The sequence below is a fragment of the Grammomys surdaster genome, unplaced genomic scaffold (assembly GCF_004785775.1).
Source record: "Grammomys surdaster isolate TR1022 unplaced genomic scaffold, NIH_TR_1.0 99, whole genome shotgun sequence".
In the NCBI taxonomy this organism is placed as follows: Eukaryota; Metazoa; Chordata; class Mammalia; order Rodentia; family Muridae; genus Grammomys; species Grammomys surdaster.
Genome location: NW_021604578.1, coordinates 17,944,480 through 17,970,968, shown reverse-complemented (window position 1 = coordinate 17,970,968; position 26,489 = coordinate 17,944,480). Strand labels below are relative to the sequence as shown.

Below are 26,489 nucleotides of genomic sequence, written 5' to 3'. Positions count from 1 at the left end.
ACCTGATTAGTCAACAAAGATTACCTGATTAGTCAACAAAGATTACCCACGAATCGGACACACTGGGTTTGTACTGAAGTTCCCTCCCTTTATGGAATTCAGATCCTACTGTGTGTGGCAGGGGATGGAAAAGTGAAGTGCATAATGCCCCAAGGGTCCAAGTCTTAAAGGGGAGAAAGGAGGGCCTGCAGGCAGCGTGGTACAGCTTTAGCACGGTCAGGGAAGTCTTTGTGGAGAGAGAGCCACAACACAGAAATGAAGGTAAAGGTGGAAACCAAGAGGACGTCTCGGGGGAGCACTCCAGGAAAACGGGACAGCTACCGTGCCTAACGTGCTAAGGAAATACAGAATCAGAGAGAGCTCAGCAAGGAAGCAACGGAATGAGACGCACAGTAGATCCAATGCCAAATGAGTCACGTAAGAACTTAAATCCACTGGCTATGAATGGGTTGTAAGAAGCCATCAGAGGACTGGGAGCTGAGGAGTGACCGGATCTGACTTGTATTAATAGGATCTCTTTGGATATGGTATTCAGGGTTCAACCCAGAAGGTGAAGGCTGACCTGAGGAGGCTATTGATAGATGACCCACAGGATCCTGGGGAGAGCCATGGTGACAGGGAAGCCTTTCATTCTAGACTCAGGACATGTAAAATAAGTGGTCACTGAAGAATTTAAACATAATCAAAAGTGTGAAGGGTCCCACAGGTCAGCTTCAGCAACTACTCCTCTAAGACCAATGCTATTTAGAGTTCTCTATTCCTCCCCTGTCCTATTCCTCCACCAGATTACTTAGAAGCAGGACCAGAGGGTCTGGAGAGATGGCTCAGTGGTTAAAGACAACATCTGTTCTTCCAGAGGACCTGGGTTCAATTTCCAGCCTCCACATGGAGGCTCAACTGTAACTTGAGTTCCAAATGATCTAACCAACTCTTCAGCCTGATGAGCACTGCAGACATACATGCAGGCAAAACAGCCACATAAGACAAAATAAATGCTAGATATCTATCTGATCACTTTATGGTAAATTCATTTCTCCATCCTCAGAGAATTGCAGATTTCACGAGAAATCTTAGGAATCCAGGTGAAGATGCAGTCTGTCCAGAGAGTAGCTAATGCCACCAGACGAGACACAACCACCCAACAGATCAGTGGTTCTCAGCCTTCCTAATGCTTCTGTCCTTTAACACAGTTCCTCAGGTTGTGGTGACCCCCAACCATAAAATTATTTTTGTCGTTACTTCCTAACTGTAATTTTGCTACCGTTATGAGTTATAATGTAAATATCTGTGTTTTCCAACGTTTTTAGGTGATCCCTGTGAAAAGGTCATTGATGCCTTTGGGATCGTGCCCCACAGGTTCAACCATTGCAATAGATGGAACACAGAGGAAGGAGTCCAGGAAGAAATTTCAGGGTCCTCAAATAAGACACCCCAAGCCTGGAGGATTAACTACGATAACCCAGAAAGGTGTGCAATGCAAGCCAGAAGCTCTCTAAATGACAACTGTCTTAGTTAGGTTTTTTTACTGCTGTGATAAAACACCATGAACTTGGGGAGAAAGCGTTTACTTTCACTTACAATACTCAAGTCTGCATCACTGAGAGAAGTCAGAGCAGGAACCTGGAGGCAGGAGCTCATGAAGAGGCCATGGAGGAGTGCTACTTACTGTTCTCTCTTCTTGGCTTGCAGTTTGTTTTCTTACTGCATCCAGGACCACCTGGCCAGCAGCAGCACCATTCATAGTGAGCTGGGCCCTCCCACGTAAATCACCAATCAAGTAAATGTACCACAGGCTTGCCTACAGGTCAATCTAGTGGGGGCATTCTCCCAACTGAGGCTCTAAGAGGCTCTTTTATGTCAAGTTGACATAAAACCAGCCAGCACAACAGCAATTATTTTTGCCTTTTTGTCTGTATCTCTTTGTTGTTTAAAAAAGACATTTACATTGAACACATACCTAAGAATGTAGAAGCAAAAGCACAACAAATAAACGGAACAAGGTTTGAGGTCTCTAGGGTATATATAGTTTGCCCGGCATCCCGCTGGTTAATTTAACTCCTAAAAATATGACTCACTGTAACGGATTCAACTCATCTTCACTTGTGGAAAACCGCTCATTTGAGCTACATCACTTTATCATTTAAATAAAACACAAAAATGTGTAGACTAGTAGAAGAACAAGGAAATCTTCAGCGATATTTGACCACATCTTAAATATATCCGTACCCCTGGCGTCTTACAGGTTGCCCCCGAGCCCCACCAGGCTCCAACTAGTTCGATCGCAGGTCTTTTGTTTGGTTGGAGCCAGGGACTTAGGAATGCCACAGCTCTGGCCAGAAAAATGGTTCCCTGAGCGACCCAGGAGTCAAGCCTGGTTACCTTTACACACGCACAATCGCCCCTTTACTTGCTTCTAAAGTTTTGTCGGCGCCAGAAAGTGGATTGCCTTAAATACTTGGGGGTTTGAGGTGGGGGAGCAGCGGAGCCGCAGCCGCAAGCGGACCGACACTCAGTATCCCCGCCAGGCTCCCCCATCCAGCCTCCTGACACCGCGACTATACCCACCCGGTGCGTGTCCCGCCTTCTCCTTCTTCTCTGGAAAATCCACTCCGGCTTCCGCCCCAAGGTGGCCGTTGTCCCGGTCAGGCCAGCCGGGAAAGTGGCGAGGGCGGTGCCACTAGGCGCCCGGAAGGACGGCGGCGGTCCAGCCGGCCGCACCTGTCGCTGCAGCGAAACCCGCCCCCGCCGCCCCGGAGCCCGGCGCGCCCGCGTGCTCCCGCGTCAGCCTGGCCGCGGGTGGGGGGCGGCTCCGGGGGGGTGTGCCCAGGGCGAAAGGCCCACCCCGCGGGCTCGGCGCCGGGCATCGCAGCCCCACTCACCTGCGCGGCCGCCGGAAGAGCACGCGCTCCCGCGGGCACCGAAACTGGGATCGGCTCCTGGGGCGTGGCCGAGCCACAGTGCCCCGCCCGCATGGCTACCAGGCTGCGGCCCGAGGCAAGCACAGAAGTGCTACCAGCCCCTTCCCATTTTAGAACATTTGCTCCACTTATGCCCGGACCCAAGGCAGACAATGCACACTAGGTAATGTTAAAGGATAGGAAAAACAAGACGAAATTCAACATTTTTAATTTTGATATAAATTATGTAAATACTTTCCAGAAGTATCTAAAATATTCCACTGTACAACATACCAAAACGGTATCTGAGAAGCTAGATGCAAACTGTAAATAAGGCACAAAGTTTATTTATACTCATAATTGCATCCTAAATTGTTTTATAAATCAAATTTACAACACCCCATAAAGTCTGTATATTCTGGATTACTCCTTCACATTTTGATATTTAGCACAACATTCATACACACTTCACACTGTGACTCCTCCTCCTCAAACCATAACAAGACTAAATAAATACTAAGTACTGAGTACTTGAGACCAGCTTTACTTCAAGATGACAGGCTCAGCTGCTCTGATGAATTAACACATTGCCTGTCCTTCAGAGACACGTTAATGCTGTTCAAGTACCACTGAATAGACTAAAATCACTCTCTCAAGTAGCACTTTGATTGGCAGACTGTTCTCTAGGTCTCATCACTGTCATAGTCCTCTATTATTATCTCTTCCTCTTCCTCCTCTTCCTCCTCCATGTCCACTTTGGAGGAAAAGGGCTGAGGCTGGCTGGCAGGCAGATCGCTCCCACTGTTCTGACTCAAAGGAAGAGACCAGGTTTCTGGGTCGGCAGTCTGAGCAGGTTCACTCTGAGCTTCCTGGGCAGGAAGCTGTCCTCCACTGTGCAGGAACTCATCCCCACTGTCAGGGTCTATCAGCCCGGGCTCTCGGTCAGTCAGGGCTTCCATTTTCAACCTGTCAGAATCACAGTGAAGACATCAATGAGAACCAAACAGGACATTTCTTTACATTATAACCTAAGTGGTCTTTCCACTCACACACACACAAAAAATACAAGGCGAATGACCAACTGTGAATAAATCCTTTCTGCTTACAAGACTGTTACTGTCTTCAGCAGAGTTCCTACAGACTAATATTTATACATACATTAAAAATGAGCATAAAACAGAAATCTCAGAAAACATGAATGGGACTACATAGATTGTCCAACAAAATACGTAATTTTGAAATAGAAACTAAAGCTGGGCATGGTGCTCACACCTTTAACCCTAGCACTCAGGAGGCAAAGGCAGGCATTGGACCTCTGAGTTCAGGCCAGCCAAAACTACATAAAGGGACCCTGTCTCCAAAAGGAAACTGAAACAATCAACTCCGTCCAGGTGTGATGGTACTCGTGTCATACCAACACGTGGGAGGTTACGGTAAGTTTGAGTCTAGCTTCCACCACATAGTAAGACCTTGTCTCAAAACAACAAATCTATTGTTACCTTCTTCTGTATTATTTTTACTTCTTATTGTTACCTTCTAGACTAGAAAAGGGCACTTTCGTTTTTTTATTTTTATTTAATGTCTCTAGTTAGTCGGATGCCCTAGCCTGAGTCACGAGGCAGTTGTAATTGCCAAGCATGGGTTCTAGGGACCATACTCAGGTTCTCTAGGTAGTCGGATGCCCTAGCCTGAGTCACAGGCAGTTGTAATTGCCAAGCATGGGTTCTAGGGACCACACTCAGGTTCTCTGGTCAGTACTCAATCAGTACTCAATCTCTTCAGCACTAGTTCCTTTAAAAAAATTTTTTAATTAATCTGTTGATTCATTTTTAAGACGGGGTTTATCTACATAGCTGTGTCGGTCTGGTAAAACAGGCTGGCCTTGAGCTCACAGAGATCCACCTTCCGAGTTCTAGAGATAGATTAGTGCCCGGCTGTTTTGTATTTTGTGGACATTTACTGACTGTATGTAAATGTATTCAGTAGACATTTCAGTACCAATGTTTAGACGATGATCACCTTACCTCCCAAAGTTTCTCTTCAAAGGAAGTCTTCCAATATCTTGGATAAAAGATATCTGAGCTGAAAAGACATTTTAACAAAGTTTTAAATGCCATCATTTAAAAATGTATTTTTAGTTGACAAATTTAAACTATATACTTATTATGGTGGACATGACATTTTCATGTATGTATACCTTATAGAATAGCTAGATCAAGCTATATAACATTTACTATACTACCTACATTTTTTTGGTGAGAACACTTGAAATATACTCTTGGGTCTCCAAGATGACTCAGTGGGGTAAAGGCACCTGCCACCAAGTCTGATGAACTGAGTTCAAGCCCCAGAACGCACGTGATAGGAGAGAACTGATTTCAGCAGTATCCTTTGATAGTCATGTGAATGTTGTGGCGCACACACATGCATGTACACACATAGACAATAAATAAGTAAATTAAATAACTCATATTTTTCTTTTTTTTCTTCCCTTCCTTCCTTCCTTTTTTTTTTTTTCGAGACAGGGTTTCTCTGTGTATCCCTGGCTGTCCTGGAACTCACTCTGTAGACCAGGCTGGCCTCGAACTCAGAAATCTGCCTGCCTCTGCCTCCCAAGTGCTGGGATTAAAGGCGTGCGCCACCACCTCCTGGTAACTCACATTTTTCAAATGCATATAATAGTAGCTACCATGATGAATAAGACTTTTTACACTTATCTCTTTTGTCTAATGTTTTATGTCCTCTGACTAACACCTCAGTTTCTTGATCTCTGGTAACCAAAAATTTACTGTCTTATAAACTTGACTTTCTTTTTTTTTTTTTTTTTAATACAAGAGAGATTATGTAGTATTTTTCTCTTTGTACCTGGGCTTATTTCATTTAATTTAATGTCTTTAAAGTTCACACATATTTTTGCAAAATAAAAGGAGGGTTTTTTCCTAAATTAATTATTATAATTAATTATACAAATGGCTAATAAGCAAGCACCAACATTATCCTTAATGCTGACCATCACTAATCCTTATAAGAAAGCAAGCAAATGAGATACCACTACACAGTTAATGGAATTGTTATTTTAAATTAGTAAGGCAAGTCTTCAACAAATTACGAATCTGCCGGGCAGTGGTGGCACACGCCTTTAATCCCAGCACTTGGGAGGCAGAGGCAGGAGGATTTCTGAGTTCGAGGCCAGCCTGGTCTACAGAGTGAGTTCCAGAACAGCCAGGGCTACACAAAGAAACCCTGTCTCGAAAAACCAAAAAAAAAAAAAAAATTAAGAATCACATATGACCCACAAATCCACTTGGGAGTGTAAAAAAATTAAAATTTAAAAAAAAAAAATAAAAAGGCTGGTGGTGTCTGCATTCCTTTTCACCTTTAATCCCAGCATGTGAGAGGCAGAGGCAGGCGACTCTGTTGTTGAATCTCTTATATGTTGAATAAGCATATGTTAAGTAGGGCTGAGGAGACAGTCAGTTGATAATGTGCTTGCCTAGCAAGAATGAGGACCAGAGTTCAATCCCAAAATTTTGAATTTTTAAAAAGTCACACGTCTTGTCACGTGCTTGTACACCTAGCCCTGGGGAAGTAGAGACAGGCGGGTCCAATTCCAGGCTAGTGAGAGACTCTGTTTAAAAAGAGCAGTGGACAGTATCTGAGGAACATCTGAGGCTATCGTCTGACTTCTACACGCATATGTACACAATGAACTGTACACACAAGTACGTATGTGTATACTGACTACATAAGCAAATATATTTACGAAAATGAAAGGCAATTTCATTGTTCAAGAGGGAGGTTTATCTGGGATTTATTTCAGTGGTACAGCATTGACCTAGCTTGTACAAGGAAGGCCCTAAATTTTGGTTTTTCAAGACAGAGTGTCTCTGTATAACAGTCCTGGCTGTCCTAGACCTTGCACTGTAGACCCCGGTGGCTTTGAACTCACAGAGATCTACCTGCCTCTGTTTCCCAAGTACTGGGACTAAAGCTATGCACCCTCATGCTTGGCTGGAAGGCCCTAAATTTGATTCTAAGCACTTAAAAGAAAAACAGCCAGTATGACCTCCAGTCCCCACAAAACAATAATGACCACAACAAAAGGAGGTACAGATATGGAAAGGAAAAAGGCTATCATAAGCTCTGTAGGGCTAGGTAGAAACTGAATGTTCTATTATGAACTTGTTATACACATACACACAAATCATTCTAGGTTTCTCCTCATAACAGAGCTTAGAAATGACACTGGGTTGCCAGAGATGGCTCAGCTGTTTAGAATGCTTACAGCATTGGACTCAAATGGGCTCCCCAGCAACCACATCAGCCAATGACAAACACCTGTCATCCAGTGCTAAAGGATGCAGCACCCCAGCCAGGCGGTGGTGGCGCACACCTTTGATCCCAGCACTTGGGAGGCAGAGGCAGGCGGATTTCTGAGTTCGAGGCCAGCCTGGTCTACAGAGTGAGTTCCAGGACAGCCAGGGCTACACAGAGAAACCCTGTAAACAAAAACAAAAATGATGCAGCACCTCTTCTGCCCTCTGCTTGCATTTGCACCCATGTGCACACACACATAATAAAAAAATAATAAGAAAAAGAAACAAAAAAAAAAAACTGAAAGCAGTATCAACTAGTAAAATTTGAACAATTTGAAATCAAAATAAATGATAGTAAGATGTTACAACTGAAGAAGCAAGACTCTTTATCAATACAGACCAAAAATTAAAACAAAGGAGAATCAAAACTATTTATAGTACAATTCACAGACAAAAACCTAGAAGGAAGGAAAACCAACTGTCAATCTCTGTAGATTAAAACATGTAACTAGGTGGCTGGAGAGATGGCTCAGTGGTTAAAAGCACTGACTGCTCTTCCAAAGGTCCTGAGTTCAATTCCCAGCAACCACATGGTGGCTCACAACCATCTGTAATGGGATTTGGTGCCCTCTTCTGGTGTGTCTGAAGACAGCCACAGTGCATCCATAAATACAATAAACAAATCTTAAAACAAACAAACAAACAAACAAAAACATGTAACTAATAGGTAAGGAGTGCTCTGCAGGAAAGGAAACCTATTACCTTTATTTCGCATTGGAATGGTCAGCAGAGCAAGATATGGCAAGAGCTGGGTCTGAAGACACAAAGCTGGGAGGCAGAAGTCAAGAAAGAGTGCTTTTGCTGCCAGACAATTTTCCCGATACTGTAGAAAATAAAATTCAAAAGACAGTTATATGCATATGCATGGTATAATGGTACATTTTAATCCCAGCACTCAGGAGGCAGAGACAAGTAGATCTTTGTAAGTTTGAGGCCAGCCAGACCTACACAGTGAAATCCTGTTTGAAACAAATGCCAATTCTAATTGTTAATTAATACTTTGGGTCTGGTTAATTTTGGTTTGTGATATTTTTATTTATTAGTAAGCTTTTAAATAATAAAATTTATCAAATAAAAAATTAAAAAAACCCAAACACCCAAGTCAAGCAAAAACAAAAAAAAAAATGGTTATGAATTCAGTTTATTATGCTACAAAGTCTGTGAAATTATGTATCATAAGGACACTTTTTTTTCTTTTTTAATGAAACCAGGCTGGCCTCTAACTTACAATCTTCTTGATTCCACCCTCTGAGTATATAAATATATGTAAAATGCTTATCTAGGACTGGTAAGACACAAAGGTGTTCATGGCCAAGCCTGTGACCTGAATTCAATCCCGGGGTCATGGTAGGAGGAGACTCTCAATTTATCTTTTGATCTCTGTATGTTCCTCTCCCCAACACACACACACACACACACACACACACACACACACACACACAAATATAATTTTCTAAAAAGTTGTTTAAATAGTAATTCTTTTTTTAAAGATTTATTTATTTACTTATTTTATTTATATGAGTACACTGCAGCTGTCTTCAGACACACCTGAAGAGGGCATCAGATCTCATTACAGATGGTTGTGAGCCACCATGTGGTTGCTGGGAGTTGAACTCAGGACCTCTGGAAGAGCAGCCAGTGCTCTTACCTGCTGAACCATCTCTCTAGCCCTAAATAGTACTTCTTAACTACCCTACCATTACCTAACATCATGCTACACTGCACACATGCAGCAGCCTCACACATCTGCATCTACCAGATGTTTTCACCGTATGGACTCCTTTGCTCAATGTCTGACCTACACAATTTGACTTGTTTGATAAGAACACCTAGGATGATTATTACAAAATGGTAAAAACTCAGTAAAGTTCTCAGGCTGTGTCTCCATCCCAAGTTATGTGTAACTACATTATGATTAACTAGGGCAACCACAGGGTAGTGCAACAAACCTTAAGCTCACTGCCTCTTACTGAAATCTGTATCCTAAGGGTTAATATTTTAATTCATCTAGTGTTAGGTTTCTGACATCGGGTCTCCCCATGTACCTCAGGCTGACCTCATACTTGTAACTATTTTGCCTCAGCTGCTCTGAAAATGCTAAGATAACAGAAATAAGCTACCACACCGAACACTATGTTATTTCTGTGTTTTTGTTTTTAGATAAGGTCTCTCTATGTAGCCCTGGCTGTCTCAGAATTCACTGTGTAACCCAGGCTGGCCCTGAACTCACACAGGTGTTCAAGGTTCTGCCACCTGAGCTCTGGGATTGAAGGCATGAGCCACCACACCTAGAAAAATCATGGGGTTTAGGAGCTAGCTTACTAGCAATGAATTTTACTTTTCTTTCTAGTTGTTAAAAAGGCTATTAAGCTTAGCAAGGTAGCACAGGGTAGGAGGATCAGAAGTTGCTTTGACACATAATACTTATCTGATGAAGTTAGTGTACAGAGTCTCACTATGGAGTAGTCAGCCCAGGTGGACTCGAACTCATGATCCTCTTACCTTGGCCAACAGTGCTGAGATTATAGCTCATCTCAATTACAGGTATAGACTATAGATCACCTCAATTCCCATTATATTAACCATTTAATTCTCTCAGGTAATTTCAATAATAATACTAATATTTACAAAGACTACCCAGCCACAACCATTAATCAATTAGCACAACTACATATTGCTGCTGTAGCCCCTACTCCCCCTCTACCTCCATACCATTAACCTCATATGCCATTCAATCATCTACATTATTAAAATAAAGTAACTCAGTATCATCATAATTCATTACAATGTTACCTTTTTATGTATTAGAAACCACTGGGGCTTATGTAAGGGTCGAAAGCTTGCTCCTCCTCCTCCTGGGCAATGAGCGAATCCTCGGGATTTATTGGAATGCATCACACCTCTTGTAGCCACAGATGTACTATATTCCCTGAGTAAAGAGCGTGTCTAGCAATGAGATAAGATATAAAATATTTATGAAATACTATTGTTGTTAGTACCAACACATAAATAAGAATTGCTTATATGTATTTTGCGTATATTTTCTGACATCATCAAAGGCTTCTACAAAATTACTTAAAACAAACTCAACTGAAACATAGAGATCAAATGCACTGGATAAACTTCTGAATAGGGTTTTTGGTGGAGTCGGTAAAGTCTTTGGTAGGGTTGGGAGAAACATTTTTAGGGCAACTAGAAAATAATAATAAATTACTAAACTATTTTTGCCCTGTTCCTTTTTAAGACAAGGTCTCCTCTAAGTAGGCCAGGCTAGTCTTAACCTTGATGTCTCCTGCCTTACTGCCCTGAGTACGGGAATTGCAAGCGTGCACCATTATGCCCAACGTAAATCAATATTATCTAAATCAACAGCAACTTTATTAAGTGTGATAGTATTATTATGGCTTTAGTAGAATGGTCTTTATTCATGTATGTTTGTAATTATTCTCCCATTTTCCACCAAAAACTAGTATATAATATGTAAGAGATTAGGCAAATATAGCAAAGTAGAAAAAAAGTAAATAAAGGTTAAAGGTATGTAGATTTTCAATCTACTGCTTTACAACCTACCTATAGATTTGAAATTCTCAAAATAAAAAAGGAATTATGCTTAGACATAGTAACACTCTAAGGCGATGGCTATGCTTATTACTATGTTGATCACTATGCCATGTGTCCATGAATCTGACACTACACAGCACTTCCTGTATGTGAAAGCATGTGGTAAGGAAACAGGTTTTTGTCAAACACTAAATGAAGGGCCATGCGATAATGGTGCACGCCTTTAATTCCAGCACTCAAGAAGCAGAGTCAGGCCGGGCGGTGGTGGCGCACGCCTTTGATCCCAGCACTTGGGAGGCAGAGGCAGGCGGATTTCTGAGTTCGAGGCCAGCCTGGTCTACAGAGTGAGTTCCAGGACAGCCAGGGCTACTCAGAGAAACCCTGTCTCGAAAAAAACAAAAAAAAAACAAAAAAGAAGCAGAGGCAGGCAGATTTCTGAGTTCGAGGCCAGCCTGGTCTACAGAGTGAGTTCCAGGACAGCCAGGGCTACACAGGGAAACCCTGTCTCAGAAAGAAAACAAAAACAAAAAACCCAACAACAACTAAGTGAAGGAAAACTGAGTAACTATATTTATTTATTTATTTATTTATTTATTTATTTTGGTTTTTCGAGACAGCGTTTCTCTGTATATCTCTGGCTGTCCTGGAACTCACCCTGTAGACCAGGCTGGCCTCAAACTCAGAAATCCGCCTGCCTCTGCCTCCCAAGTGCTGGGATTAAAGGCGTGCACCACCACCGCAAGGCTCAACTGAGTAACTATAAATGCCTTTTTAAAACTGTAATAATTGTTGTGTTGTGTTGTGTTGCTGGCTGTCCTAGAACTCACTCTGTAGATCAGGCCGGCACTCAACTCAGAGATCTACCTGTTTCTGCTTCCCAAGCTCTGGGATTAAAGGTGTGCACCACCATTACCTGGCTTTTAACTTTAATTATGATTGCCAATGACATATTTATAACCAGAAAAACATTAATACAGCAGACTAGTGCTGTCCAGCTGAACTTCTTACAATGATGGCAATGTCTTATAGATGAGCTATAGGTAGATACTAGCCACATGAGACTACCAAGAGCTGCAAAGCAGTTGTGTGACTGAGAAACTGAATTTTCAGTTAAAATTAAGTAGCTGTTATACTGGTCAGAACAGTATTAAGATATTATGAAGAATATATAAGAAATTTTGGCACAGGCTCATTGGCACACCTGTTGTTTGAGATACTAGGTGCTGGGGAGTAGTAAAGGATCACTTGAGTCCTAGAGTTCAAGACCAACCTGAGCAACACAGCCGCCAAGGTCCTATCTCATAAACCTAAGAGGGATGGGGAGACAGCTCAGCAGGAGAGAGCACTTGTCAAGAGAGCTTAACAACTTTGAGTTTGACCCCTGGAAGCTGCATAAAAGTGGAAAGAGATCATCTAGTGCCCAGAGTTGTCCTTTGACATCCATCTGCTGTCATTTTAATTAGAAAGAAACTACAACAGACCCTGGTTTTGGTCCAGGGGAATCAAGCACAGGGCGTTGTGTGCCCTAAGCATGTGCTCTAACATTGGGCCAGACTTCCAGCCAATGCATATTTTATAGTAATTTCAAAAACCTAAAAAATTTGTTTTAATTTTCAATGACTGCCAAATTTTCTAAGTACAGGCCTGGAGAGAAGGCTTAGCACTTAAGGGTGCTTGCTGCTTTTCCTCCAGGACCCGAGTTTGGTTCCCAGCAACCCAGGTCAGGCAGGTCAGAAGTGTCTATAACTCCAGTGTACACATATACACAAGCAGACACACCAATACATTAAAAAAAATAAATCTCTTAAAAATGTCTTGAGAATATGTTAACTTTAAAATTAGAAAATAGGGCTGGAGAGATGGCTCAGTGGTTAAGAGCACTGACTGCACTTCCAGAGGTCCTGAGTTCAAATCCCAGCAACCACATGGTGGCTCACAACCATCTGTAATGAGATCTGATGCCCTCTTCTGGTGTGTCTGAAGACAGCTACAGTGTATTCATATATAATAAATAAATAAATCTTTAAAAAAAAAAAATTAGAAAATAGAGGCTGGAGATATGGCTCAGTGGCTGAGAGCATATGTCGTTCATGAGGAAGAACCAGGTTGGATTCCTCTCCTGACCTTCTGCTGTACAAAACTATACACAGTCATGCACAGTAAACAAACAAACAAATAAACAAGGAAGATTTCAAAAGAACATCAGGAAAATTAGTGCTTTATATCATCTAAAAAAATCAGATACCCTGAGATTGCATTCTAAACACTGGCTTGAACAATTAGATTTAGGACAGTAAATGAGAAGAGTCAGAATATGTAAAACTGGGTAAAGCCCAACAGCTTCCTGAGGAAACACAAACATGAAAGTACTTAAGTCAAATGGTCTTACATTCCAGTCACCACCGAGGATATCTGCAAAACTCAGAAACTCACTGGCTCTCACAAGATCATCTACTTCAGCGAAGAAATCTACGTAGTTTTGATGAAGGTATAAATTAAAAAAGTCTCCTGGCATGTGTGACATTTCTACTATTTCCTATAAAAAGAGGCATACATAAATCGTGCTGCAAACGGCAACAAGCAGATATTTATGTATATTTACATATATAATACATATTCTGCAAGATCCAAAGCATTACAAAATTACCTCAGGCTGCACAAGTAAAGTATCCCGGTCATGCTCTGACAAGTGAGCAGGCAAGCGAGGTGAGTCTAGTTCTGTTAAAGGTGCTCCTATGAGAGAATAGCCTGGATTAGTAATCTATCATATGCTTTCATATGCTGAGTTTTAATACTTTAAGCATGTTAATATCAAAATACTAAGGAAGCTAGAGTTTGACTACTTACACTACTACCAAGGACAAATTCAGAATTCTGAGATTTTTTTTTTTTTTTTTTTGGTTTTTTCGAGTCAGGGTTTCTCTGTGTAGCCCTGGCTGTCCTGGAACTCACTCTGTAGACCAGGCTAGCCTCGAACTTTCAAACTCAGAAATCCGCCTGCCTCTGCCTCCCAAGTGCTGGGATTAAAGGCGTGCGCCACCACCACCCGGCCCAGAATTCTGATTTTTGGATTATGCTTTTTCTAAATTTAAAATCTGACCTGTTTCAAACTACTTCCCATTTAATTTGTCAGCTCCGGGTTTTCTCCCTTTGCCTTGTCTCAGTATAGATGCCTGAAGAGTTGTATTTACTATCTAGGAAGAGGTCGTTCTACCTTCAGAAGCAGGAAAGCTCCCTGCAGTGCAGAGATCAGAAATGACAGAAGAGAGGGATGAAGAGAATGGACACAAGGCTGGAAGGAGAGCTGTCTCAGGGACACTGAGGCTGGAAGGAGAGCTGTCCCAGGGACACTGAGGCTGAAGGTGAGCTGTCTCAGGGACACTGAGGCTGGAAGGAGAGCTGTCCCAGGGACACTGAGGCTGGAAGGTGAGCTATCCCAGGGACACTGAGGCTGAAGGTGAGCTGTCCCAGGGACACTGAGGCTGGAAGGACAGCTGTCTCAGGACACTGAGGCTGGAAGGAGAGCTGTCCCAGGGACAGAAGGTTGGAAGGTGAGCTGTCCCAGGGACACTGAGGCTGAAGGTGAGCTGTCCCAGGGACACTGAGGCTGGAAGGAGAGCTGTCCCAGGACACTGAGGCTGGAAGGAGAGCTGTCCCAGGGACACTGAGGCTGGAAGGAGAGCTGTCTCAGGGACACTGAGGCTGGAAGGTGAGCTATCTCAGGGATACTGAGGCTGGAAGGTGAGCTGTCCCAGGGACACTGAGGCTGGAAGGTGAGCTGTCCCAGAGGCAGATGAGTATTTTCAGTACACCTAAGTGGCCACTTCACTTTCCTTACATGGTATTTCCACTTTGAAATCCCAGTCTTTTCTGACAGAATCATATTGGTATTTATTATATAAAGAACAGAATTCTGGGATTTACTGTAAGGAGGGAGAGTTTGGGAGGGGACAGGTAGAAAGGCAGTTGGAACAAGGAACACAGAAGGCAGATGAGCACAGTGGACATCTGTGGTTATGAGGACAGCAACTTAGAAGAGCAAAAGAAATCTGAAGCTATCTGGCACCTGGCCTAGGACCCAGTGTTTGCAGCTGAGTCTTACCATAGCTTTGGGCTATCAACTCTTACCACTGAAAGTCTAGAGCAGTGGTTCTCAGCCTTCCTAATGCTGAGACCCTTTAATACAGTTCTTCATGTTGTGGTGACCCCAACCATAAAATTATTCCATTGGTACTTCATAGCTATAATTTTGCTACTGCTATAAATCATAATGTAAATATCTGTTATACAGGTATCTGACATGTGACCCCCGTGAATGGGTCGTTCGACCTCCAAAGTGGTCAGAAGCCATGGGTCTAGCACTGCTGGTCTAGATGAACTGGTATCTTCAGGAAACTATAATTTATATGAATATGGCTTACAGTAGTGGTTTATGTTTACTCCAGTTAGAAATACTCCATATGGGTAAAAACATTCTCCTGCTACGTTTTAGCACTGGTTATGCGATATCTGGTGGGGCTCCTAGGTCCTTCTTATAACAAAGCAAAATACAAGGTATTTCAAAACACATAGTATCTTGTTTATGTAGTGAGAGTCATAAACATCAAAGATAAAATTGCAGAAAAGTTTCTTACTTTTACAGTACAAAATCTTCCCCAAAGCTCGGAAGAGAAAAAGTGAAACATCTTTTCCACCAATAGCTTGAATCTCTTGATTTTCCAAAGTATTATTATGTTTCTTTTTTTGCTTTGATTTTGATATCACAGCATCCGATTTCAATGACATTCTTTTCTTCTTTGACCATGAACTGTTCTCTCCTAAATATATGATTAAAAAATCAAAATATAAAAACTAAAGGAATATTTCAAATACTTATCCTAAGTATTCCAACCAAAACCTTTTTCTAACAAGCAGTAATTTAACGTGACCTTAGTGAAGAATCCTGTTACTAACTATTAAAAAGTAATAAAATGTCACTAGGCAGAGGTGGTCAAGCCTTAATCCCATTACTTAGGAAGCAGAGGCAGACAGATCAGTGAGTTTAGGCCAGCCTGGTCTACAGAATGAGTGTCAAGACAGCCAGGGCTACACAGAGAAAAAACAAAACAAACAAAAAAAGTAATAAAATGTCATTATTTAAAAATTGTTTTAGAAGCTGGAGAAATGGCTCAGCAGTTGTTAAGATCACTTGCTGCTCTTCCAGGGCATCCGGGTTTGACTCCTGGCACTCATAGGGCAGCTCACAACATAGGTAACTCTAGATCCAGGAAATAGGATGCCCTCTTCTGGCATCTGTGGGAACATGTGGTACATAGACATAACACGCAGAATCACCCATATACATAAAATACAAATTTTAAAAATAACACTAAAAAGTAAGATAAACTGTGTAACAATCCCCAACACCATAAAAATAGTATCTCATGGCATCACAAATTTCCACAGACAGAATAACACAGTAATGTCATCACCTTGTCTTTAGCAGTTATGTGAAAGGTACTGTTTTTGATGGATGCTACAAAATGACTATTATTATTCTCACAGAAATTCTATGGATGTAGGAGACACTTATTACAGGTAAAGAACTGAGACGGACCAGTGAGACAGCTCAGCAGGGAAAAGTGCCAGATAAGTAAGCAAGCCTGTCCTCTAAGTTTGACTCCAGGCACCCACATGGAAAGGGAGAACTAACCCTTCCCTTCAAATTGTCCACTCATGTCCACTCACACACCATGGCATGGATGTGCCAACATAGATACAGATACAAATAAATAAGTGTGATAAAAATAAAAATAAGTGATTTTTATAATTGTTCTTATAAATCTTGGTAAACATTATTTATTTTCCTCTTCTCTTAAACGTTCTGAGTTCAGAACAACAATGTGTTAATGAGCCAGGACTCCATCCCTTTGGATTTACAACTCCGAATTCCTGTACTGAATCTAAGCATTTTTGTATCTGCATAGAAATAAGCAGCATAAAAAGACTGCTTTTAGTTGTGTTAGGGTACCATTTTTTTATGTTCACAGACACACAGAGAGACACAAAAGACTCGTTACAACTGTGAATTAGAACACCAGGATTTCAGATGGATTGAGCCATCAACAGATAACTTTTTTTTCAAGGTCAGTTCTTCGATGTAAACAATTTGTTAAATGCTTACTGGTAAGTACTATGCAGTATTGCTTAACTGTGTCATGCATATGGATCCTTTTTGTTTCTAATGGGGGAAATAAATCTATTAAACATGCAAATTATTATCAAAAAGACCAAAAGTAAATACAATTAGGTATAATACTTTAAAAGCGATTAAGTCATTTATACAGGTCCTAATATGTACCAAGCACCATAATAAAAATTCTACATCTATCATCTCATTAACACAACTCATGTAAAAGGCAAGAAGACGAAAGCACAGAAAGATATAATCGTTCACATATGCAAGCTAAGACTTTCCTTAGCCATGTTACAAATAATTAAGAGAACTAAAGTACCAAACCTGTAAGTAGATGAATCATGTATTGTCTCAAGTGGCTTTTTTTTTTTTTTTTAACAAATTTGTCTATGCCTGCCTGGAGGGTGGGGGGAGGAGGAAAGGGGTACATGTCCATGTCACAGTCAGCATGTGGAAGATATGCTATAAACACCTGTAGCTCCAGTTCCAGGATCTAGGCTCCACAGCCACTTGCACGCAAGTGCACATACCCACAGAGAGAGATAGACACATAATTAAATTACCTATTCTGTAGGGTTGGCCAGGCTGGGGATTGAGGCAAAAAAGAAAAATAAAAAAATTACAAGGTGAAAACGAACCCAGAAAGTTGTCCTGACCTATACCATACACACAGACAACATAGACACAGAGATAGACAGACAGACAGACACACAGATGTCAAAGATGATTTGTTTCCCAGGATGGCTAGCAGGTTTTATTTACTTACTTACTTATTTATTTTTAGCACAGGGTCTCTCTACATATATCCCTGGCTGTCTTAGAACTTTCAAGGTAGACTGTTCTGGCCTTGAACTCAGAGATCCACCTGCCTATGCCTCTTGAGTGCTAAAACTACAGGCATGTACCACTAGAAGATTTTATCAGTACTTGGTGAAATGTAAAATTCAAACGTTATGAATTGTTTTACTTCTAGAATATTCTATAAAAAATTTCAAGCAGTGCTGACTACAAGCAGTTTAACCGTACATAAGGAGGGACTACTTCATGTCTAGTTTGGGCTGATGATAGATACTTCAGTGGCAAAATACCTGTCCATCATATGGAAGACCCTAGGCTTGATCCCTAGGCATTCCATGAAAAAGGTTTAATGTGATTTACTTCATGACTGTTTAAAAGCAAGTCGCCTACCAGTGCTCTATGAGTGTGTCTTCTCTAGTTAGTTACCTTTTGAAGAAGAAAACTGGAGGCTGTTTATTGCACTTCTGATGTCACCAGAACATCCTTGACAGAGCAACTCCAGACAAGTTTTATTAGGAACAGTAATTTTTTCTCCATTCTAAAGGATGAAAATAATGTTTTGTTAAAACACAAATGCAAACACACAAACTAAAACTCATTAGTTATATATATAAACTAGATTTTTTTTTTCAAATTTGAATGACTTAAAAACCTCCACAGGTATGGTAGAACATGGCTATTGTCACCAGTTTATAGGAAGCTGTGAAAAATAATCCTAAATTCTAACCTAGGGTTACCTAGGGAGATTCTTTATCAAAAACAAACAAAAACAAAAAATCCCTCAATGTTAGACACCTGTCTGTCTATGAATGGTGTGTCAACGACTTAGCATAAGGTATAATTCTAAGAATATTAAAAACCATTTACCTTTGTAATTAGACTAGCTGAACTTTTAAGTTTCTATTTTCTTTCTTAATATATATATAAATACACATATACAAGCAGGGCCATCTCATACATGTTTAAGACCAATGTTTACATTGTAAGGATGTATAAGTTCACATATATAATATATATTCCATCAACTTAGCATACTATTTGTATTGTAAGACAAATTATCTGCCTCTATCTCTTCATAAAGTCCTTAGTTCACTGACAAAATATATTCAGGTTGACTATTCAGTCTATCCCACATCAGATCTTATAAAAACCAATTATCACAGAAAAATAGAACTATACTATAATCCTTCCATTTACATACTTAACCAAAGGTGTTTCAAAAATTATTTTTTCAAAGGGTTATTTTTTTAATTTGATGTGTATGTATGCACATGTGTGCCTAGTGTTCGCAGTTGTCATCAGAAGATTGCATCAGAGTCTTTGAAACTGGAGTTACAAACAGTTGTGAGTTTCCAGGGAAGTGCTAGGGACTGAATCCAGGTTTTCTGAAAAAGCAGCCAGTGCTTTTTTTCTCTTCAGCCCTTTGAAATTCCTTATAAAAGTTATCTTTCCAAACCAAACTTTGTCATACAAATAACATATAGTATCTTTCCAGACATTCTGTTTGCATGAATCTATAAATACATTTAGCATCTCTAGGTGTATGTAAACATTCAGAGTTAATGTTTTTAGGTAAAATTATAGTATTTTTTTTCTGTAAGTTTTATTTCTTACCTAATACCATCTGAGATCATGTTTTTATGTATCTTTTAATCTACTTCATTTTTTAGGATGTTATTTATTGAGGGTCTGGTAAGATGGATCAGTACGTAAAGAGACCTGCTGCTAAGCCTGATGACCTCAGTTCCACCCCTAGGACCCATGTGGTGGAAGAAGAGAGTTAACTCCTGCAAGCTGTCTTCTGACCTCCATATGTGTCCTGAGGCACACCCACACTCTTCATGCACACATATACATGAGAACAAAATAGCAAAAGTGTAATTACACTTTAAATAGTGTCATTGATATCCTTTAACAAATATTTTCCCCAATAAGGAAAAATTACATTAATGTCATGGTTTTTGGATATAACTTTTAGCTTTTTGGCAGGGCTGGGGACTAAAACCAGAGCCTTTCACAAGCTAGACAAAGATTACAAAGTGCAGCTACAGCATTACACACACACACACACACACACACACACACACACACACACACACAGAGAGAGAGAGAGAGAGAGAGAGAGAGAGAGAGAGAACACTAAGATGTATATTTTTATAGCCGTAGAGTGTCCTCTGAAGTGTAATCCATCAACTATTTCCCCCAGTTACATACTATGTAAATTGTGCTTTCCGTAGCTACAAATTAAGTCTTAAATTAGACTCACCTTACTAGCTTCTATAGTCACAATTCGATTAAGAAATTTCATCATAATTGTTGGTGCCACAGGGTTGAAACTGTAAGAACAAAAGATGCTTAAATGATTAATTTAAAAATAAAAGCAAATTTCTTAGCTGGGCAGTGGTAGTGCATGCTTTTAATTCTAGCACCCTAGAGGCAAAAGCAGGTGTATCTCTGTGAGTTCAAGTCCATCTGCTTTATTTCGTGAGTTCTAGGACAGCCAGAGCTACACACAGAAACTCTATCTCAGAAAACAACTAAAATAAACAAACAAAAAATTTCTTACCTAATGTTTGAAACGGAACACTCTTCTTGAATGTTTTTGGGAAAGAGTAACCGCTGGTTATTATCTCCACTAACACTGTCAGAGACTATAAATACAAGAGGACACCGGCCAATCTGCACATACTTCCTAAAATAACAAGATAATGTTGAAATTCAAGCAATTTAGGATGTTCATGCTAGGCAAATGTTCTACCACAGTTAGAACCCCCAACCCTAATGTGGAGTTTTAGAACATTGGACTTCACTGACACCTACCTTAGAATTTCATGTAAAGCATTAGAGTCTCGATAAAATTGGTTAGGTAAATCCTGTGGAACATATGGGACAAATATTAGCTCAGTGATACTTTATTGAATATTTAAACTTCTATTTGTCAAGGAAAAACAGTATTTATCCAATGTATCTTGATCAGAATTTTCAGAGAAACTAAAAAAAAAAAAATGAAAGGAAATTTACAGTAACTGAGGAAGTTAACTTCCCATAGATTTCCTTTGCTTTTCTATATACATACCATTGCAGTTGAAAGCTATATTAACATATAGCTACTTTACTTTGTCTATGCTATTCTATTTATGTTTATTGAAAAAAACTTCAGGTCTCTGCTATCAAGACTACTATTAATGTATCTCACAATTGTTTACACAACAGCTCTAGCAAGATTTTAGATTTTAGTGTCCTTACTTCAACCAGAATTATCTTCTTATCAGTTGTCAGATCATCTCCAAGCATCTGTAGTTTGCTGTACTTGGTGGCTCTTAACAGAAAGTCATTGAAGAGTGCTATCTGAGATTGGTATGGAACTATAGAAAAGCTTGAGTCTGAAAGGAAATATATTTATCACTTAATTTTCAAATCATATACATTCATATTATACATATATACAACAAATTCACTTATATGATACAACTTACAATACTGAAGACTATCTTAAAATTATTTGAAGTGGTTTTAATGTAAAATAAGATATCATTTCAAAGACTAGTATAATAGATAATAATTTTACATTTTAATATAAAATAAAATATTTCACTAGTATCACAATGAATAATAGTAATTTTTCTGTTTTACCAATTAAACTAACATGAAGTTAAGTGACTTGGGAGGCAGAGGCAGGTGCGTCTGAGGCCAGCCTAGTCTATGGAGCAAGTTCCAGGGGAAAAAAGTAGCTGTTGAGCTGGAGTGATGGCTCAGCAGTTAAGAGCTACTGCTCTTCAAGAACCTAAAAATAAAGATAAAAATAAAACCCATTCTTTAAAAAAAAAAAAAAAGCCAGTAATTGCTTTGGTCACAGGACACAGAGACATCAAACAAGAACCAAGATATGTTTCCTTCCTGCCGACTATCTTGCATAATAATGCCAGAAGTTACTATGCAGGGTACTGTGGGAGAACTATCATCAAGGCTTATTCAGTTATTGACTCTATGTGCTATACTATTTAGGCAAAAGGTATTCACTAGTATAATAGCAGTGAGTCTGTTATAGGGGCACTAACTACTTCATAGCTGGATCATTTTCTGTGATGTACTACACAGAAAAGAATATAAGTAATTCAAAGTATTACTTATTTATTACAATAATACAAAGCAATATAAACCTAGCCAAAAGCCCATTGCTTGGAAAAGTCATAGCCCACAGTGGAGAAACCACAGCTATTATTTGTTCAAGGGCTATGATATGTCCAACAAATTATATTCTAAATAATTTATACCTACAGATTAGTACAGCCACCAGCTTGTTGGAGAAGCCCTTGGTATGCAGTGGCACTAGTCTCCTAACTGGTTAAGGTGAATAAAAGGGATCCTGAACGGCAGCTATAAACGGAACGTTCGTATCACCCCTCCAAGGCTCAGGGAACATCCTGGAAGATGGGAGGAAGGAATGGAGGTGGAATGGTATTCAGATTAGGATATGGCTACTGAATTCTTGTTTTGCTTTCAGAGACTATTTATGTTTCTCTACATAGCCCTGGTTGTCCTGGAATTTACTATGTAGATCAAGCTGGCCTCAAACCAGAAAAGATTCTCCTGCCTCTGCTTCTTTAGTCCTGTGATTAAAGGTGTGCCCAACCTCGCCTAGCTTCACTACAGGATTTAAAATTTTTGTTTGGATTTTTTGTTGTTTTAGGAGATAGGGTCTCACTATATAGCCCTACTTGGCTTATAACTAAGTATATAAACCAAGCAGGCTTTGAGCTTACTGAGGTCTCCTGTCTCTGCCTCGGTGATATGTGTCAGTAACCTGATAAGGCCAGAAAATTTGAGGAGTTAACATTAAAATAAAAATTGTCCTTCTACATAGCTCCTTTCTATTGTAAGCAGCTTAAGAGCTTTGGCACTCCCAGTGTAGACACCCACAGCATCAGTAAAGAATGAAAGCTAAGATGACAGTGTTAAAATATATAAGCCTATGTGTAAAGCTGTAGTGTATGAACCTGTTACTATCAATTTTTAATGTTTAAAGTTCCCTCCAAATTCCAAAGACTCTACCTTATATTTCTGACTTGTTTTTGGTTTGTTTGTTTGTTTGGGTGGGGGTGGGGGCGTATGTTAATATTTAAGACACGGTCTTACTATGTAGCTGTGGCTGATATGAACTACCTAGACTAGTCTGGCCTGGAACTAAAGAGACCTGTCTCCTAAGTGCTGGGATAATAAAGTCATGTCACCATGTTCTGAAGTGATTTTATTCTAACAAGTATTTAATGGTATAAGCTACTTTACTGAGAGGTAATGCTTGATTTACACTGAAACTTAAGACCTTACAGTGTAAGACTCCCATACATAATGAAAACCTGAGATCCTGTTAATCTAGTGTGGTGCCACAGACCTATAAACTGGTACTTGGGAGGTGAAAACAGAAGGATCAAGGGTTTGGGACAATACTTGTTATGGAAGTCTCAAAACAGCAAACATGGGCGGATAAGATGGCTCAGAGGGTAAAGTACTAACTTTTATCCTTAAAACCTACAGTGGAAGAAGAGAACTGACTTCCACATGTAAGCCATGACATGTACATGTTGTGTATATACACACATAATCAGTAAATTGAAAAAACAAACAAACAAAGAAAAATCAGCTTCTATCTTAAAAAAAAAAAAAAAGATTTCAAATTTAACTCTCTAAGAATTCCATTCTCCTCTCTATGTGGGTGTCTTTCCCTTTCTTGTCAAACTGACAAGTATGGGAAAAACTGTGCTCTCCTCTCTTGACCTGGAGTATCATTAAGTAAAGCTTTCCAGCATCTTTGAAGCAAACCTTACCTAAATTAAGTAACTCCTTGTAATCATCTTTTTGGAAGTCTGGTAGAATGGGATTAACCCATTCTTGTACTTGAATCCCAAGCTCCTTTGACAGTATCTTTATAGTAGTTGTCTTTCCACATCCTGGAGGACCTGTTATTAATAAAATAGACCCACCCTAAAACCAAATAAAAACATTAATTAAAAACAATTACTAGAATGCTATACAATTTTCAAATTTTCCTTAGTACTTATTATTTTACAATGGTCTATTAAATATCTTATATAAATTTCAAATCTAAACTTTGTAAGAATTGAGAAGATTGTTTTCTTCTAAAAATTTAAGTCCTATATTGTATATTTCTCAAAGACAACTTAATAACTAAATTAAAACAATTAAACTTTAGCTAAACAAAAGGCCCAAGATTTGAAACAAAATTCTTAGAAGTTATCTGAATTCATAAAATTCAATGGCAGGAGCTGGAGATATGGCTCCATCAGAAAAGTGTTTGCTGCACAAGCCTGACCCCCAGTTAGATTCCTAGCACTCATGAGCTGGGGCTGGGTGTGCCCCTTACTGGCAGATGCCTGGTTAGACTGTGCAATACCCTGGTTCTATTCCCCTCCTCATCCAAAATCCCATAACAGCATAAAATGGGCTGACAAAAATATTATGACAGGAGGCTTACAGAAATGTACTCCTGTATTTTTAATAGGCCAATAGGTCATGTTTTCTAACTGAGCAACTTTACAAAGCATAGTTAGCATGAATAGTCAGAAACGATTACTTCCAAACAGACCAATTAAAAAGGAAGCTCATGTGCGGGAGATACGTGCTTTTCTCATAAAATATAGTTGGGGCCTATTTTCTAAAACAATAAGCAGAACCACATTCCAAAATTTTTGTTTCCAGTAAGAGAATCAGAAAGCTAATTTCTGGGGTGCTTGGGGAGATGGCTCAGCGGTTAAGAACACTAACTGCTCTTCCAGAGGTCCTGAGTTCAATTCTCAGCAACCACATGGTGGCTCACAACCATCTGTAATGGGATCTGATACCCTCTTCTGGTGTGTCTGAAGACAGCCATAGTGTATTCATATACATTAAATAAATAATAATTTTAAAAAATTTTTTTAAAAAGAAAGTTACTTTCTCACCAGAATCTTGAAGCTGAACACTAACTGCTTCGTCGTCTAACTGTAACACAGCTTTACCATTTCCCCCTTGGGTTCCACTGAGACAAGGTCTCACTGTAGCCCTGGCTGGCCTCAGACAGAGACCTGGGATTAAAGGCCTGTGCCACCATGTGTGGTTGCTTTGTCATATTCTGAAGTAAAGGCAGCATGAAAAATTTAAATGTAGTCAGTTGGTGGTGGCACCCACCTTTAATGCCAACACTCAGGAAGCAGAGGCAAGATTTCTCAGTTCAAGGCCAACCTGGTCTACAGAGTGAGTTCCAAGACAGCCAGGGCTACACAGAAAAACCCTGTCTCAAACCCATCCCTCAAAAAAAAAAAAAAAAAAAAAAATTCCCACAAAGATGGAAAAATTAAAATCAGAAATTTGGAGATAATTATACTAAGATTTTTTTCCCCCAAGATTTTAAGTGTCACAAATCTACAGGCCCAGAAAGGCCAGAAGAGGGCACTGGATCCCCTGGAACTGGAGTTCCTGGCAGTTTGTGAAGCGCTTGATTTGAGTGCTGGCAACCAAACGTGGGTGTTCTGAAAGAGTAACAAGTGCAATTAAACACTAAGCAATCTCTCTCCAGGCCTTTGTCAACATTTTAAAGTAATTTAAGTTTAATCATAATAAATCTAGAAATTACCAAGAGATTTTTTTCCTTTTTTAAAAGAATATCTTGCAATTACTAGTGTCATTGAAACTTTTATCAAACACATGCACAAGGCCTTTGGGTTCAATACCCAACACTATTATAAAGATAAATAAAATACTTCTCACACTTAAATAGGGGGTATTATGGGTGCACTTTAGGGCTAGAGAGATGGCTCAGTGGTCACAAGCACTGGCTGATTTTCCAGAGAACCTGGGTTCAATTCCCAACACTCAAATGGAAACTCACAGCTGTCTGTAACTCCAGGATCTGACAATCTCACACTGACATACATACAGGCAAAACACCAATGCACATGAAGTAAAAATAAACAAAAATATATTTAAAAAAAAAAAAAAAGAGTACACTCTAGCCAGCTGAGTTTGCACACACCTTCCATTGAGCTAACCTAATCCTAAACCTAACCCAAAACCCCTGGAAGGCAGAGGCAAGCACACAGGCTGATTTCTGAGTACGAGGCCAGCTACATCTACAGACAAGTTTCAGGACAGTCAAGGCTACATAGAAAAACCCTATCTCAAAAAAACAAAAAAAGTTCGGGGGATTGGGGGGTGGGAGGGTTAAGAGAAGGAATGCACTCTAGTAACAAGAGAGTCCTAAGTGAGAAGATAAAGTGGACTCTGAAGAGTCTAAACTATTAGCTGTGGTTAGGAGGATGACCAAAACCAAACCTTTAAGGCCTTTGATACATCAAAGCCAGGAGTGGTTTGCTCTTAACTATAATCCCAATAGCTAGGAAGGTTGATATGGAAGAACAGCTGTGAGTTCAAGACCAGTCTGAACTACATAACTCCAGGCAAGCACAGGCTACAAGGTGACACCATGCCTCAAAGTTTAAAGTGGATGTGGGGAGTCTCTAGGATCAAGCCCTTGTACAGTACCACAAGCAAAAATAAGGAGAATCTGTTCCTTTCAAAACAACTAAAATATCAACTTTTTCACTCTGAAGTTGAAAATTGAAAGGAAGCCCTAATGTAAACAAGGTTGTCACTTGTTAAAGACAGGTCAATAGGGGGCTGGAGAGA

The 26,489-nt window shown here is 39.9% G+C and overlaps 2 protein-coding genes across 4 annotated transcripts in view; both read right to left on the bottom strand.

The window, feature by feature from the left end:
- The window catches only part of Marveld2 (MARVEL domain containing 2), a 19,651-nt gene extending 16,720 nt beyond the window's left edge, over positions 1–2,931 (bottom strand). The window contains exon 1 of one of the 2 annotated variants that reach the window (XM_028784090.1): positions 2,880–2,931. The gene's annotated coding sequence lies outside the window, so the exon portion shown is untranslated. Of the gene's footprint in view, positions 1–2,565; positions 2,657–2,879 lie in introns of those variants that run through there. The other variant, XM_028784086.1, reaches the window with a different exon arrangement.
- A 178-nt stretch (positions 2,932–3,109) lies between these two features.
- Rad17 (RAD17 checkpoint clamp loader component) overlaps positions 3,110–26,489 on the bottom strand; it is a 31,852-nt gene continuing 8,472 nt past the window's right edge. For both annotated transcript variants that reach the window (XM_028783070.1, XM_028783062.1), the window contains exons 5-17: positions 23,633–23,789; positions 21,054–21,190; positions 20,628–20,680; positions 20,374–20,499; positions 20,074–20,143; positions 18,234–18,345; positions 15,469–15,651; positions 13,482–13,567; positions 13,224–13,370; positions 10,067–10,219; positions 7,976–8,096; positions 4,922–4,979; positions 3,110–3,863 (exon numbers count right to left, since the gene is read on the bottom strand). In XM_028783070.1, the coding sequence (XP_028638903.1) occupies positions 3,581–3,863; positions 4,922–4,979; positions 7,976–8,096; positions 10,067–10,219; positions 13,224–13,370; positions 13,482–13,567; positions 15,469–15,651; positions 18,234–18,345; positions 20,074–20,143; positions 20,374–20,499; positions 20,628–20,680; positions 21,054–21,190; positions 23,633–23,789 (1,686 nt within the window). In that variant the 3' untranslated portion in view covers positions 3,110–3,580. The remainder of the gene's footprint in view (positions 3,864–4,921; positions 4,980–7,975; positions 8,097–10,066; positions 10,220–13,223; positions 13,371–13,481; positions 13,568–15,468; positions 15,652–18,233; positions 18,346–20,073; positions 20,144–20,373; positions 20,500–20,627; positions 20,681–21,053; positions 21,191–23,632; positions 23,790–26,489) is intronic.